The following is a 14,686-nucleotide window of genomic DNA, read 5'->3' as shown; positions in this document are numbered from 1 at the left end:
CGTCAGCTCAACGATTTATACGAGTCATCTCCGAGTCGAATCATCCTCTGATCCTCTATTTATAAAATACAAAGTGAAACTCAGGGCGAAGTTATTTATTTTTTTTTTTTTCCTTCTCTCTCTCTCCGAGACTGAGTTGGTATCACCGAGTTCGGCAACCCGGAAACATGGGCTCATTGGAAACTCTGGTCGCCCAAATTCAAGGTCTGTCGAGCAGCGCCGGAGATATCTCACGCCTCCACGTCATTCTGAAGCAAGCGGAGGACTCGCTCCGCTCCGAGTCGACTCGGTTGTCTCCGATTCTCAGCCAGCTCGACCCCTCCATACACTCTCTCGGATACCTCTACATCCTGTAAGCTCTGCTTTATTCTGCTAAATACTATTCTATTTTTATTTTCTTGTTTTTAAAATTTATTTGCCTGTTTATTATTTTCGTAACTGTAAATATTAAGTGTGTTAGGGTTTAGATATTTAGTGTAGCCTAACTTCTTGTTTGGTTGAGAAGAAAGTGGAATGGAAAAATTAAAATTTCATGTTTGTTACGTGCTTTTTGTATTCTCTTTTTGGATAGGATAAAAACGAGGGGGTAGAGCTAAGTATAAGAAGCAGTTGCATTACCTTCAATTGGGTGAGATTTAATTGAGAAAAAATAGGATTTTTTTTTGGAATCTTTTTTTCCGGCTATCAAACTAGGGTAAGATGTGGAGAACATTGTTACTTAAATTTTTTGAGACATGAATTTTGGCGTAATGTATGATATTGAGTTTGATGGCAATGGAAATTTGTATATCTTTGGTATTGTTCTTATGTAGTCAGCTTTTTGTTTGATTTTTGAGTGTTGGAAGAAATTGAAATTTTATGGAGTGTGTTTATGGTGACAGAGAAGCTTGCACATCTGTCCCAATCTCGAAAGAGCAAGCCGCTACACTGGTTCCCTACGTTGCCAGATTTATTAGTTTTTGTGTTCCGGAGCAGATTCGTTTGGCACCCGATAAATGTATGTATCTTTTCTTTTTTTAGATGCAATTGTATTTGATGGGAGAAATGTCATCAAGTCACCTGTGCTACACTTGATCACGTTATTAATTGCTGGGGTTGCAGTTATATCTGTTTGTAAGAGGTTCAAGGAACAAGTTGTGCTGCTTGACGCACCAATTCGGGGGGTTGCTCCGATGTTGGCAGCTGTTCAGAAACTTCAGAGTTCGTCAGAACATTTGACTAGTTTGCATCCTGAGTTTCTTCTTCTTTGTTTGTTGGCAAAGTGCTACAAAACCGGCATGTCCATTTTGGAGGATGATATATTTGAAGTTGATCAGCCAAGGGACTTTTTCCTCTACTGTTATTATGGGTGGGTTGCTTTTGCTCCTTTGCATTTGTCTGCCCATGTATCTGAGAATTTTCACTTCTGTTGTGGTGATCTAATTTTGAAACTCTTGTTGTTTCATTTGACACCTGTAATCATGTCCCTTTTTACCTTCTTGGTAACGTTCCTATCTCACTTGTCATTTTACTTTCTTTATGGACATATTCCATAGGTTCTTGGGAACTCTCTGGTTTTATTGGATGCTCACTTCCTTGATCTACTGGTGCATCTAGGATTTGAAGTGTTGTTATGGGTGTTTTTGTTTTATAAGTGTAATTTATCTGAAGAAAGAAATCTTTCACTGGGAACTGCTTAGTCACCTAAGTAAGAATACCAAAAATTCATATCTATTTCATAATTTATGGTACTTCTTAATAGTGGAAAAAACCGATGGACAAAATTGAGTGCGATCAACTATTAATAACAAGCTTTTTTTTTATTCAGCAATAAAGGATAGATTTGGTAATGTTAGATTATCTACATGGAAGCTCAGAATGGTCTTATGAACTATTAAATGCCAAAAAAAAATCTTATTTTACTTAAAATGCATGGAGTGAAGCAAATGAAAAATCTTGTGTTACTTGAAGATGGAATTTTTGCCAATCAATAGGATTACTTATGTTTCACGCTTTCAGTACTTTGATAGTAGTAAGGAAGTTTGCTGACAGTTTTTCACATTTGCGATCATTACAGTGGGATGATATGCATTGGACAAAAACGTTTTCGGAAAGCACTGGAGCTTCTACACAATGTGTGTTGTCTATGCAGAACCCATTTCTGAAATTAGTGATTATTCGTTGACATCCTGACATTTTGAAGCACATTACCGTCCTGACTGCTTATGGCTTATTTTTCAGGCTGTTACTGCTCCAATGTCCAATATAAATGCTATAGCTATTGAAGCGTACAAAAAATACATAATGGTTTCTCTCATTCACCATGGACAGGTATGCTGTCATTCCCCTTTTACCCTTGTGTTAATGCAAACACTCAAGAGAAGAAAGTTATTCTCAAAAATATTGTCACATGATTCGCAATTGGGAATCGATTTTGAGCAAGTATTTCTGTCACTCAGTTATAGACTAATCACATCGTCTTTTATATGTTGGCATGCAGTTCTCTACAAGTCTTCCCAAGTACACTTCTTCAGCCGCTCAGAGACATCTAAAGAACTTCTGTCAGGTATTGTCTTAAATTAAGCTAGGCATTGCTCTTAATTCTGGGAGCCCTTGGGTTGATTCTGTGGCTATCAGAATATATTTTGTGTTGGACTACGTTTTATAAGATTGCTATTAAGTTTTAAGATATGCCTTGTCAGCTAAATTATTGTATTAATGTCATGGAAATAACAATTTTCTGATTTGCATTGTGGCATTCTCATTCTAACATAGTGTCTGCTTGTGAATTACCTCTACGATATTTGTCCTCAATGGGGGGTTTAGATTAATTGGTAAATAGATAACTTTCAAATCTTGGGTTCATTATGTAATTTATCTTTTATGATTGGTAGGCCATTCCCCTTCTTACCAAACAGAGATCTAGCACTAATATCTCTTGCACGGAATGAGATATTTTCAGCTATCTTTTTTATATTTTTTATAAGTAATCGAAATTCATTAATAAGCACAAGGGTACAATCCAAGTACACAAGATGTATAGAAGAAAAACACCTATCCACCAAAAAAAAATCGTGAAAGCCTGAAAATCGTATTATCATAGTGCAGCATTGTGGAAGATAATTTTCAGCTATCTTATTTGAAATTTGGGCACCATTATGGCTAGAATATTATGAATGACTAAAGGGAATAACTTCAATTCGGTCAAGGCAAAAAGGGTGGGTTTTCTGCCCACCACTCACAAGCTGACACCTCAGCTTAGCACATAAACTCAAAATGAGAACAAAACACCATATTATTCCTACCACATTGAACTGCCGCCCACCTCCGCCTGAAGCCGCCGCCCCGAAAACGCCGCTTCCGCTTCCGCCCCTTAGGGATGGCCCGTAGCCACCCCAGCCACCACGGCGCGGCCACCCCGTGGTCTGGGAGTGGCCGCGTGGGCCACCCCGTGGCCTGGGTGTGGCCGCGCCGGCCACCCTGTGGCCTAGGGGTGGCCACGCCGGCCACCCAGATGGGGCTGGTGGTTCCTATTTTTGTCCTCTTTTTTTTTGTTTTGGTGTTTTGTTCTCATTTTAAGTTTTTGCATTTTTCTTAAAATGTTGATGTGTCATGTTGTGATTGGTGGGCAGAAAACCCATGTTTTCTGCCACAACCGTATGGCAGCAGCTCTCATGACTAAAACCACATATTTATCAGACTAGGAGATGGATTTGGCCTGCTTTTTTTCTATGGAGGAAAAAATGTCTTTGGGGCTTCCAAATTAAGGCCCTAATGTCTCAACATTATATAGATGGGATATGGAGTATAGGTAGTTTTTTTTTCTCTGTCTCTCTCTCTCTTAATTTGTGCAATGAGCTCATCTTTTTAATTCTTATATGTATTTTGCCTGCTTCGGTATATCTGGCTTTTTCCATGTAGTACTTTGGTTGAGCCTCTGATAAATATTTTACTACTAACACTGTAATGTCCTTGGTATAAAGTTGGGTTTGTTGACTCGGTATTATGTCTTGTAGGAAATTTCAGCAGTTGTCCACCTCTCTCATTCTTGGTCTTGTATCTGTGAATCATATAGTAACAAATAGAGTACCCAAAATTCCTGTTCTCCATTAATAGTCTATATGTTTTTCCTCACAAGTCTTGACCATTATTCATGGTATTCCAATTTGGAGCTTTGAGAACATTTTCCAATAATATGCTTTTTTTTTTTTGTTTTGCTTTGAGCAGCCCTACATTGACCTTGCAGTTAGTTATAGCACTGGGAAAATTGCAGAACTAGAGGCATGCATCCAGACAAACAGGGAGCATTTTGAAAGTGTGAGTTTATCATACATAATTGACTTTTCAGTGTCTTGGTTAGCCTGATAACGCCAAGTCAATGTGTATGCAACATTATACTTTGGCTTTTATTGTTGCTTGATGCTGCTCTTACCTAAAGGTGGCTAAAATATTTTCTTTCCAGGACAACAACTTTGGGCTGGTGAAGCAGGTTGTATCATCTATGTATAAGCGAAATATCCAGAGATTGACTCAGACATACCTGACCCTCTCCCTCCAAGATATTGCCAATACAGTACAACTGAATAGCCCTAAGGAGGCAGAAATGCATGTCCTGCAAATGGTAGTTTCAGAGGACCAAATTTTGTATTATGATATCATTTGTATTGTGCCATTAACATTTCTATGCCAAATTTTAGATCCAAGATGGTGAGATATTTGCAACAATCAACCAGAAGGATGGAATGGTTAGATTCCTAGAGGATCCTGAACAATATAAGACCTGTGAGATGATTGAGCATATCGATTCATCTATCCAGAGGTAAGTTGCGGGAAACTTATTAACATTTATTACATAGGAGAAGGGTACTTGTGATATCTTCCAGAAGTCCATGAGTTTGAGGTCCTTGTTCTTCCTGTGCTGTCCTTGATCTTGATTTTCACTGAGATGGCATTGAATGAATTATGGCTTCCAATTATAAGTCTTTTATGTAGAGTGATTCTCATAGATTATATGGAGCCTCTATATGAAGCCTCTTGATATGTGTGAAGAGCTCAATGACAAATAAAAAAAATATGGTGCAGAGCCCATAATTCACCTTCGTTTCTTTTTTGCTACTTTTCCATTTCTTGCGATTTTTTTTTTTTTTTTTAATCTTAAAATAAGACTTGCAGTAAAAAATAAAAATAAAAAAAGATATCAGAATAAGAATGTCAAGTCATTGTTTATGGCAATTAACAGAAGGGATTGCTGCGTGTCTCCTTTTTTAATCTTCTTTTTTCTTTCTTTTTCCCCACCAGAATGTAACATTTTCAAGCTTCTACTGCTGTTATTTGTTATTTTACAACAGCTGACATTTTATCATGGGAAAATAATCTCCAATTCTATGCCCCCACTTTTTGTTCCAGGATAATGGCACTCTCAAGGAAGCTGACTGCTATAGATGAACAGATCTCATGTGATCCTTTATACCTAGCAAAGGTGAGCCTATCACATTTGTTTACATGATAACTGACTTATTTATTAGTTATTGATCATTTATCAGGAAATTCATGTAAATGTTCAGGCTGGGAGAGAAAGACAGAGATTTGACTTCGATGACTTTGATACTGTTCCTCAGAAATTTAACATATGAAGTATAAGCTCGACTAACCACCATGAAGTGGTTCATGATTATGAGAATGATGCTACACCCCCAATTAATTTGCTCTAGCGGCTCTTCATTGTTCAAAGGGATGCAAATTTTCTTTTGTAGCCCAAATGAGGGAAAATGGATACATGTGATTAAAACCTTGTTTAATTGTTATTTAATTGTGAGGATTTTTTTATATTGAAGTATCTTGTCAATTAGTCAAGATTGTTTTTTTTTTTTTTTTTTTTTCTCATTCGCATTGTGCACGTTGCAGAATTTTGAGAATCAAAAAGAAATTCTGAAAGGCTAGACAGCTTGGGGCCTTGGTCTTTGTGAGGAAAACTAGTCTTTGTAAGATTTATAGCATTGTGGGATGCTGCGTGGAAAAATCGGGAACTAGTTGTAGAATTAATACACATGCAGGTCCTGTTGCACTATGAGTTTTTATCAAAGAAAACGAAAGAGAGAATGTTCTAAATTGTGCAGTGATTTTTTGTTGCAACATCAAAGATTGCATAGTAAATGAAATTAAATGTTTTCCAATAGAAACTTACAAAACTGGCACAATTTTTAGACGATAACCGTTAATCTCGGATTCCGCTCCCATGCAGTAGAAATGTCCTGCTGCATTGTAATAGGTTTGCTCAAGTAGTTCAATCTGTTTGGGCAGGTGCATAGACAGTTAAGCCTTATTTGGACTGCCCTGATACATGCCCAAGCAGGTAGGACGCAGTCTTACTGTAGGGATCCTTTGTCCGTTAATCTTTCCTAGGTCGGGAAAGACTATTAAATGAAAAAAAAAACAAAAACAAAACAAAACAAAATTGTGCCGAGCTTAGCCAGACACATGAAAGAATCATTTGTCGGCTCTTTTACCAGCCATTAATTATTCTATTTGCGCCGAGCCTGCAGAGCCAACTTTACAATGAACCATCAAGGAAAGATTATATAAAAAGAAGTCATGATGTACCACTATCCTCATAGAATAGAGGTGCTTCTCCTGTTCCAATTTCCAAAGATGGGTTCAAGGTTCAAGTTCAGTCGTTCAACCCATAATAGCACATGGTTCCTAATTAGACTAGGAACCCTGTTCTATCTAGTCTGAAGAAGCAAAAGAAGCAGATCACGTTCTTCAGACTGGGTTACAATGCACGGAGGATTGAAGCTTCAGAGTGGCAAGAAAGAAATACTTGTCACAAAACATATTTCTACCAATTACACTCTCAAAGTGAACAACAAACCAATGAACAGCCGGTACAAGATGTACAAGGGATTTCCCCGACTACAAATTAAGTACAAAAAGAAAACCAAAAACAGAAAACAGCACTCTGCCGTCAAATTTTCAACTACCACCTAATTCATATATCAGAAAAAGAATACAAGTGAAAAGAATATATTTATGTCCTTCAACAAAACCAAAAAAAAAAAATTGTAAGTTAACTTTGGTTCCTCTCTTTACACAACATGTGCCATTCCTGGAGCACTGCAGCTTGAAGAGCCCGATGCTCAGCCTCCTCTGCAGTTAACTTTGACAAGGTTGAAGGTCCCTTTGTTTTTCCATCTTCTTCACCGTCTTTCTTCTCTTCTTTCTTTTTCTTCTTTTCGTCGTCATCCTCATCCTCATCATCTTCCTCTTCAACCTCCTCTTCATCTTCATCAGATTTTGGAGTCTTTTTTGGTTGGGCTGCCTTTAATAAAGCAATTCGTTCCATTGAGGTCCTAAGTCTCTCGGCAGCAGCCACCTTCACTTCATCTTCTGGCATGTACTCTACACCTCCATCAGTAAGGTCATCTAACCATCCCTGTAGATCCGATCCAATCTCCTTCGTAATTGATGCATCAGAAGCTCGAACCACAAATTTGCACATCATGGTCGTTGTCTCGTCTCCCAAATCCATGTTTCTGCTCACTTCACTGGCTCCAAAGATCATCATGCCCAAGAAGCCTCCATACCAAGTTTTTGCAGCAAAACAAAGCTGTTCCGAGAAGTTAAATTAATGGCAAATTTTGTTTCAATTAAATGTTCCAAGAAAATAACATGCAAGTAGGCAGAATGCCACTGCTCTAATTCTACAAAAGTATCTATCTTACAAATCATTTCAACTCCAAATTACTTTGACATTTCAACCGTTTCAGATCCTAGTCCAAAGAGAAAATCAATAATTTTACGAAGTTCTCTAAATGTCAGACACTCTTCTGTTCCAACAAGGACATATCAGAGCCAAAATTGAAATTTGGTACTGACGTAGGCGAGGTCCCTTTAAAACTAAAATTGAAAATAAATCTAAGCATGCCAGAGGAGTTTTCACAGAAGAAACGTCAATTAACTAGTTGCACAAACTAGCATAAGAAACTGAACAACTGCAAAAGAGATTGTCAACTCAACTCAAAAGAGACTATATACCTGAAACCCTGCCACTGTCCGGATAATATGTGAACAAACTCTGTGGAATGGCTTAGACGACAAAGATTTCAGTCCACTTAAGAAAGGCGATGCCCCATACTGCTGTGCAGCAGTAGCCTTGAAGCCACTTCCTTCATATGTATATGTACCAGTGTACTCCACTATTGCTGGCAAACTGGGCCACAGGCGGAAAAATTCCACAGGAGAGATTTTATGGGGCAAAAGAAGTTCAGTCAGTGGAATTTTGTAAGGCTGACATCTCAAAATCACAGGCTCTCCTAGTTCTGGCCTTAAGCTTCTCTTTTGTCTCATGATTTGCGGATCCTCCTCAGCATAGTCCCCTTCATAATCTCCCACAGCACCACTGCCATAGAATGGGTAGTATAATACTTGAACCCAAAGGGCACATCTCTCAAAATGGGATACACCCACTGTCACACTGCAGGGCACTGGATCCTACGGATAACATCATCAAGAGAATGGATCACAAAATCTCAAATTGAAAAGAAAAGACGGAAAGAGGGGGGGTGGTCAAGATGTAGACTTCAAGGCAATTTAATTTAACACAAATGTAAACGTAACTTGCCCACCATAATTTTCATAAAAATAAAAATAAAAATTTATAAAAAAATAATAATAAAAAAAGAAAAGAAAAAAAAAAAAAAAGAGAGATAATAATGGGGAGAGAGCAAAATTCCCCGGCAAAAACCATTCATATAGGTTGCTATTGAGTTCAAGTCAACAAAGGTAAGATCATCAGCTACACCAAGAGAACTTTATAAGCCATTGATACAGGACCCATGAAAGAGAAATATAACGAAAAACTGAATATGACAAATTCTTTTAGAAAATGGCATCCATTGAGGAAGGGAATGCCAAGATCATATGCCAAAATATTATAGGCAGACAATATTTAGGAACTCCACCAAAAGGATTAATTGAGACATATTCTAATCCTTAAAGCCTGTTATAACATGGTAACTGACACTACTCTCCAACTATAGACCACAAATGTACTGGTTGGGAAGAACAATTTTATTGACTAAAAGATTATCATTAAAAGAAAAGAAAAACTTCACAGGAAAAAACAGTAAGATGCACCACAAAGGTAAATATACCCAGATAAGGAAGAAAAGAAAAAGGTGAAAAACCAAGAAGCACTGCAAAGGTAGGGAAGAAAACCTGTGAAACAAGATTACGCAGTTGCCGAATTGCTTGAGGAGATCCATCCATAAAATATAATGCACCCGATAATCCAACCCGAATGTCCACCCGATTCAGTTCAAGGTCAGTCAAATTTAAGACCTGCAACATATTCACCAATTGTCAAAAAATGATTTTAATTACCCTACAAAGAAACAAATTTATTCTTTTCATCCCTTTAGTTCGTGGAAGTTCAGACAAAGCAGTCTCATTGAATGAATTTAAACATAATGCCATTGTTTCTTTCATGCCATTGTGTGCTAGGGAAGGGAACGAGTCATGACAGCATGATGTGTTGGCATCTCAATGCAAATTAAAAAAAAAAAAAAAAAAGGCGTCTGTCAGTTAAGCTCCCACAGAAACTAAAAGGAAAGACATACAAATCCCTACCCACTTAAAATTTGCATGAAAATCCTACAAATTCACAAAATAATATCAGTTGTGCTCCAAAAAGTGTGTTCTCAAAAGAAGGTGAAGTGTAAAAACTTCTTGAATATTAGCAATTGAGAGTCATGAGTTCAGACAAAGTGCATTCTCGCTACCGTCCAACAACAACAAAACACCTATCCGTTCCACATGATTATTCTTTCCCTCGCGTCAATGAAAGCAGAACAAGGGTTCCATGTGCCATGTTACGCAAGGATCTTACTTAAAATTTTGAATAAAGAAATTTTTACAGCCTACTACATAGCAACCATTAATAAAAGGGCTTACAGAGTTAATTGTAATAGTTACAAGTAGACGAATTCAACCTTTAAATGCAGAGTGACCCTTCCATCACCTGAGTCCGCTAAATGGTATGCTTCAACATAGCATGGATCACTGCTACCAGTCAAAGTAATTGCAGTTGGTGGCACCTTCAGTAAAGTAGAGTCGATTCCTTTTGTCAGCAAAAGAGTTAACTCACTAGGGTCTGGCCTCCAAAGCTCTAAAATAGCCTTGTGAACCAATCCTTCCAACTTTCTATCCTGAGCCGCAGATGCTTCATAAAATTGAACAGTTAGTTTGTGGTGGCTAAATGGGTAATCTCCTCTGGCTTCACTAACCCCTGGCCACCTGAAAAAGAAACATAATCATCCCACTCTTCAACAATCTCCACATTATACACATATTGAATTGCTTGTCGAGAAACTAGAAAAATATGGTTAAGAAAATGACAACAAAGGGAAAGCAACAGTAATGACTGAAGTTTAGCAATCATTATTGTCCACCAATTTGACATACTCTGTTCAATTGGGCTCAAAACAAAATTCAGATAGAACATTTCTGTGCAACATCTGGATCCATATTGGGTTTGAAAACCCCTTGGGGAAGAGAATTTAACATGGGAAAGTTGGGAGCAAATAAGGAACATACTTGGAAAAGTTAGGGTGTACAATCAAATGATATCTTTTGACCCACCCTTATTCAGATTAAAAAAATATAAATTATGCTCACTTGCTCTCTGGATGACTTGATGCATATTTGATTCTCTGCAAAATTAAGCGGCATTGATGCTTATTGACAGAATCAGCCAAACCATTGTTTCTAAACTCTTCGAGTTCTTTAGTCAGTAACTGCCCTGCCCTAGGGTGACGTGACCCCAACCGCTGAGCACATAAAAGAACTGCCTGAACATCTAGCAGCCTATTTGTTGTATCTGCAGACGAATCTATGTTGAACAAAACTTTGTGAATATTTGATACAATGATATTAAGCGGATCATCGGGGTCGTCAGCTAGAAGTGGATCCAATCCTTCTAGATCTATGTGTTCTGCAATAGCCCAAATAAGGCGAGCACATATTCTTGTGGTATTCACCTGCCAAATGGACAAAGGTTTGGGAATGACAGGCAAAGATAGATAAAAGCTATTCAATATACATTGTACAAAAATAACAAAGACGATAGGACTTAAAACACCTTGAAATTGAGTAGATAATCAAGAAAACAGTGAGGAGAGAAAGCAGCCAACAACTAAAGAAAGAACAAAAATCTGAGGAATACAAGATTATTTAAGAAATAGCAACCGTCTTTTGTTTTGAAGGCAATAACTTTCCTTCAAATGAGCATTTTTATAATTCCTAAGAAATCAGATAATGGTTGCAGAAAGCCAAAAAAAAAAAAAAAAACATTAATGACTCCTGCTCCCAATCAGATAGCTGACTCAAGACTAAGACACTTTTGAATACAATAAATAGAAGTACATGGCTATTCTATAGCTTGCTACTTTAGCACCACATTTGCTGATTAATGGCCTGTGGAACCACTCATCAGCATCAAGCAAAAGATCAGTTTACTGATTAAATACAAAACATAAAAGTATAAATGAACTACTGAAGGCATGCAGGGAAGCACACATGAGGATATAGCCTCGCAGCCTCACTAATGACGGTTTGACTCCTTCATTTCGGATTATTATAATATAATTTCAAGAACATAGTTTTGAATTTCAAGAAAGGCATTACACGAAATGAACTAATAAACATGTTTGTATCCAACAACAATAAAAGTAATTTCGTTGAAGCATTAACTACAGATAAAATGAATAAGGAAGTGCAACAGCCCACATATACATTGCCACAATATTAAATCATAGCAAGTGCAATTATAATTAGTCAAGTGGAGTTCACATACCTCACGTAGATCTTTCACAAGTTCACGTTGTAAGTTTTGCAACCTTGTCTCATTTAAAATTTGATCCTGAGAAGCACCATCTTTAACTCTTTTTACACCTCCCCTAGTGTCATATATATGGCACAACCTAACAAGCAACTTTAGGTAGCAATCGATTGCATAGGTCCGGCCATCACAATCCCATTTGACGCAAGGCCTACAAACTTCCACCACTTCCAAAGCAGGCTCAGTCCAATTTAGTGCACCATAACCAGTTCCATACGCTAAAGCTCCAATGACCCTGCTCTCCATACCTGAGTTCTTCTGTTCAGGCAAAGGTAGAGACAACTGAAAACAACTTTCCATCAATGATGCTACTAACTCCTCCCTAAATAAGCTTTTACTCATGACACTATTAAGATCATCTCTTATTCTTGCATTCTCAAAAAGAGAAGCAATATCAGTTCCTGCAAGAGGTTTCTGACCTCTTCGAACGCTTTCCTTCGCAAAAAGATCAACACAGAGAGCTGTCCTACAAACACATGCTAAAGCATGCATGCGGTCTGATTCTGCCCTCAAGTTTCTCACCATAAGAAGGAGCCTCTTAAACAATGAAACCTACAAACAAAAGATCTACATCTCAGATCATGTTTAAAACTCAACCCTCATACATAGATACTAGCATTACTCGCAGCATACACACATTTGAATCACTTTTACATGCGGTGTCCTTTTATTTCCCCTTCCTTACGTAGCAACTGAGCCTTGAAAAAGACCATCATTATTACACTTCATATGCTCGCAAAAAAAAAATATACAGTACAGGGTTGACAAAGAAAAACAGAACCATAGCTACATTCTCATCCATATCTTATCTACTGGAAATTCTTCGAATAGCAAAGATTATTATTAAGCTCACAACGCTACTCAATAACACTAACTAAACATGAACAGAATTCCCTTCCAGGTTTCATTTTCACCAAAGCCAGCCAAACCCCACTTGACTTCCATGTGATATCTCCAAGTTATCAATATGCAGACATTTTTAGGTTCTAATGTTCAAAGCAGTAAATTAAACAAACTAAAAAACCCAACTGAACAGGTAAATAACCCTAGCAAATGAGCACTCTATACCTGCATATGAAGATCGAGAAGGTGTAGATTCGTAACTACAGCCCTGACGATACTCTCTTTCGCAGACGAAAATTCCTGTCGATCCCAAAGCGTGAGAATCGCAATAATCGACTGCGAAGCCCACTCGGGCTTCCCTCCAGGCACATCCGCCAAATACAGCATATTAATCCCCACTTCGAAAATCAAAGCCGGGTCCAACGAAGACGCCAAGAACGGCGCCAGGTGCGAAACCATGTCCGAAACTCCGACGAACCGTTCCGCATTTGAATCTGAAACACTCCTCCCATTGGCAGAAGAAGACTTCGATAGCTTCCGAATCACCTCGACGGCCTCAGAAGCCACGGCCTTCACGGCGTACACGATCGGAAACACTGTGGCCCTGAAACTCTCGACCGGCAGGACCAACGACCTCGCCATCAACGCGTTGCGCTTCTTCCACACGAAGTCCACCATCGACGAAACCCAATTCGACCGAATCGCGAGCGAGTTCTCGCTATCGATGAGCTTATCGCCCGCGAGTCTGCTCATTCGCTTCGAATCGAACTCCTGGAACAGCCTGCCCACGGACTCGAACGCGACCTTCGAAACGGAGTCGGATTTGTCGAGCATATTCTGGCCGATACGTGTCCACCAGTAGGAAACCCTATCCAGAAGGTTCACGCTGTTCTCGCAGAGCGTGACGACGTCGTCACGAGCCATGACGCAGCCTAGGGTTTCGGTGATGGAGAATCGGAGATTGTCGCTCTGCGAGCCGAAACAGGCCTCGATCTCTTTGCTCGAATCGGCGACTAGCTTTCCGAGGCGGTGGGAGGGGAGAGCGGCGAGGATTGAGACAGCAGCGGCAGTGACGTCGGGGTCCGGGAATTCGAGATCGTTACGGACGCCTGTGCAGACAGTGTCCCAGAGATCGGCGGTTAGGCGCGTGGAGCGGATGAGGTCGAAGGCGAGCTTCTTGGACACGGCGGAGGCCGGAGCGGCCACGATCTCCTCCACGGCGGACTTGGCCAGCACCGAGATGTCTCGGCCCGCGGCGGACTGCTGGAGCGCTTGGAGGAGAGCGCCGGTCTGGCGGAGCGCATCGTTCGAACGGAGGTCCGCTTGGATCTGGGCGAAGAGGATGTCCATCTTCTAAGTCCCAGCTCCAGATCCAAATATCTTCCTCCTTTTTGCTGTTAGTTTTTGGTTAGGGGTTGTGATTGGAAATGGAAATGTTGTACATGTTAGGAATTCAGGATTTTATTTTCGTTTCAATTATTTGATTTTCAGAGGGAAATGGAGAAGATGGGGAGTGTGAAGTTGGGGAGTTGGGAGCACCTGACACACAGATGGCAGACCTTCGATGATTCTTGCGGCGATGGGCTTAGAGAAAAGGCCCAGAATTCAGGAATCTGTCACCCAAACAGATTTCTGTGCTTCCTATGATGCGGATCTCTCTCGAATTCGGATTCCCATCAAAGTTTCTGTTATTGGACCTAGCTGGCATTAGATTTGGATTGGACCGAAAGTAGTAAAACCGCAGTCTACTAATTAAAATTGGGCTTAGGGTTGACATTCACCTATTGGGGGAGAAAACTTGGATACATAAATTGACTTTCAATTGAAAAAGAAAATAAAAACATCATGTTAATGATTAGACAGAAGATTAAGACAATACCATAAAGATTGATTGAGCTCTTTTATATATATATATATATATATATATTTGACTTATTCTGATCGGATTCAAAATTTGATCATTTTCTT

General features: G+C 39.2%; 2 protein-coding genes across 2 annotated transcripts; one reads left to right on the top strand and one right to left on the bottom strand.

Moving 5' to 3' along the window:
- Positions 1 to 109: 109 nt before the first annotated feature.
- On the top strand, positions 110 to 5,827 carry LOC132182680 (COP9 signalosome complex subunit 3). The gene is made up of 11 exons (XM_059595992.1): positions 110 to 352; positions 882 to 997; positions 1,102 to 1,348; positions 2,057 to 2,114; positions 2,221 to 2,310; positions 2,480 to 2,545; positions 4,207 to 4,296; positions 4,442 to 4,600; positions 4,677 to 4,798; positions 5,386 to 5,458; positions 5,544 to 5,827. The coding sequence occupies exons 1-11, from the start codon at positions 168 to 170 to the stop codon at positions 5,610 to 5,612; spliced, it is 1,275 nt and encodes a 424-aa protein (XP_059451975.1). The 5' UTR covers positions 110 to 167; the 3' UTR covers positions 5,613 to 5,827.
- A 941-nt stretch (positions 5,828 to 6,768) lies between these two features.
- Positions 6,769 to 14,377, bottom strand: LOC132182679 (protein TPLATE). Its single transcript, XM_059595991.1, has 7 exons — positions 12,944 to 14,377; positions 11,831 to 12,427; positions 10,654 to 11,015; positions 9,969 to 10,272; positions 9,196 to 9,318; positions 8,014 to 8,469; positions 6,769 to 7,585 (listed from the first exon to the last, which is right to left on the bottom strand). The coding sequence occupies exons 1-7, from the start codon at positions 14,066 to 14,068 to the stop codon at positions 7,046 to 7,048; spliced, it is 3,507 nt and encodes a 1,168-aa protein (XP_059451974.1). The 5' UTR covers positions 14,069 to 14,377; the 3' UTR covers positions 6,769 to 7,045.
- Positions 14,378 to 14,686: the final 309 nt, after the last annotated feature.

This window comes from Corylus avellana, chromosome ca5 (assembly GCF_901000735.1).
Source record: "Corylus avellana chromosome ca5, CavTom2PMs-1.0".
NCBI lineage: Eukaryota > Viridiplantae > Streptophyta > Magnoliopsida > Fagales > Betulaceae > Corylus > Corylus avellana.
Note: the sequence above shows the minus strand (reverse complement) of the source record. Positions and strands in the feature narration are given on the sequence as shown.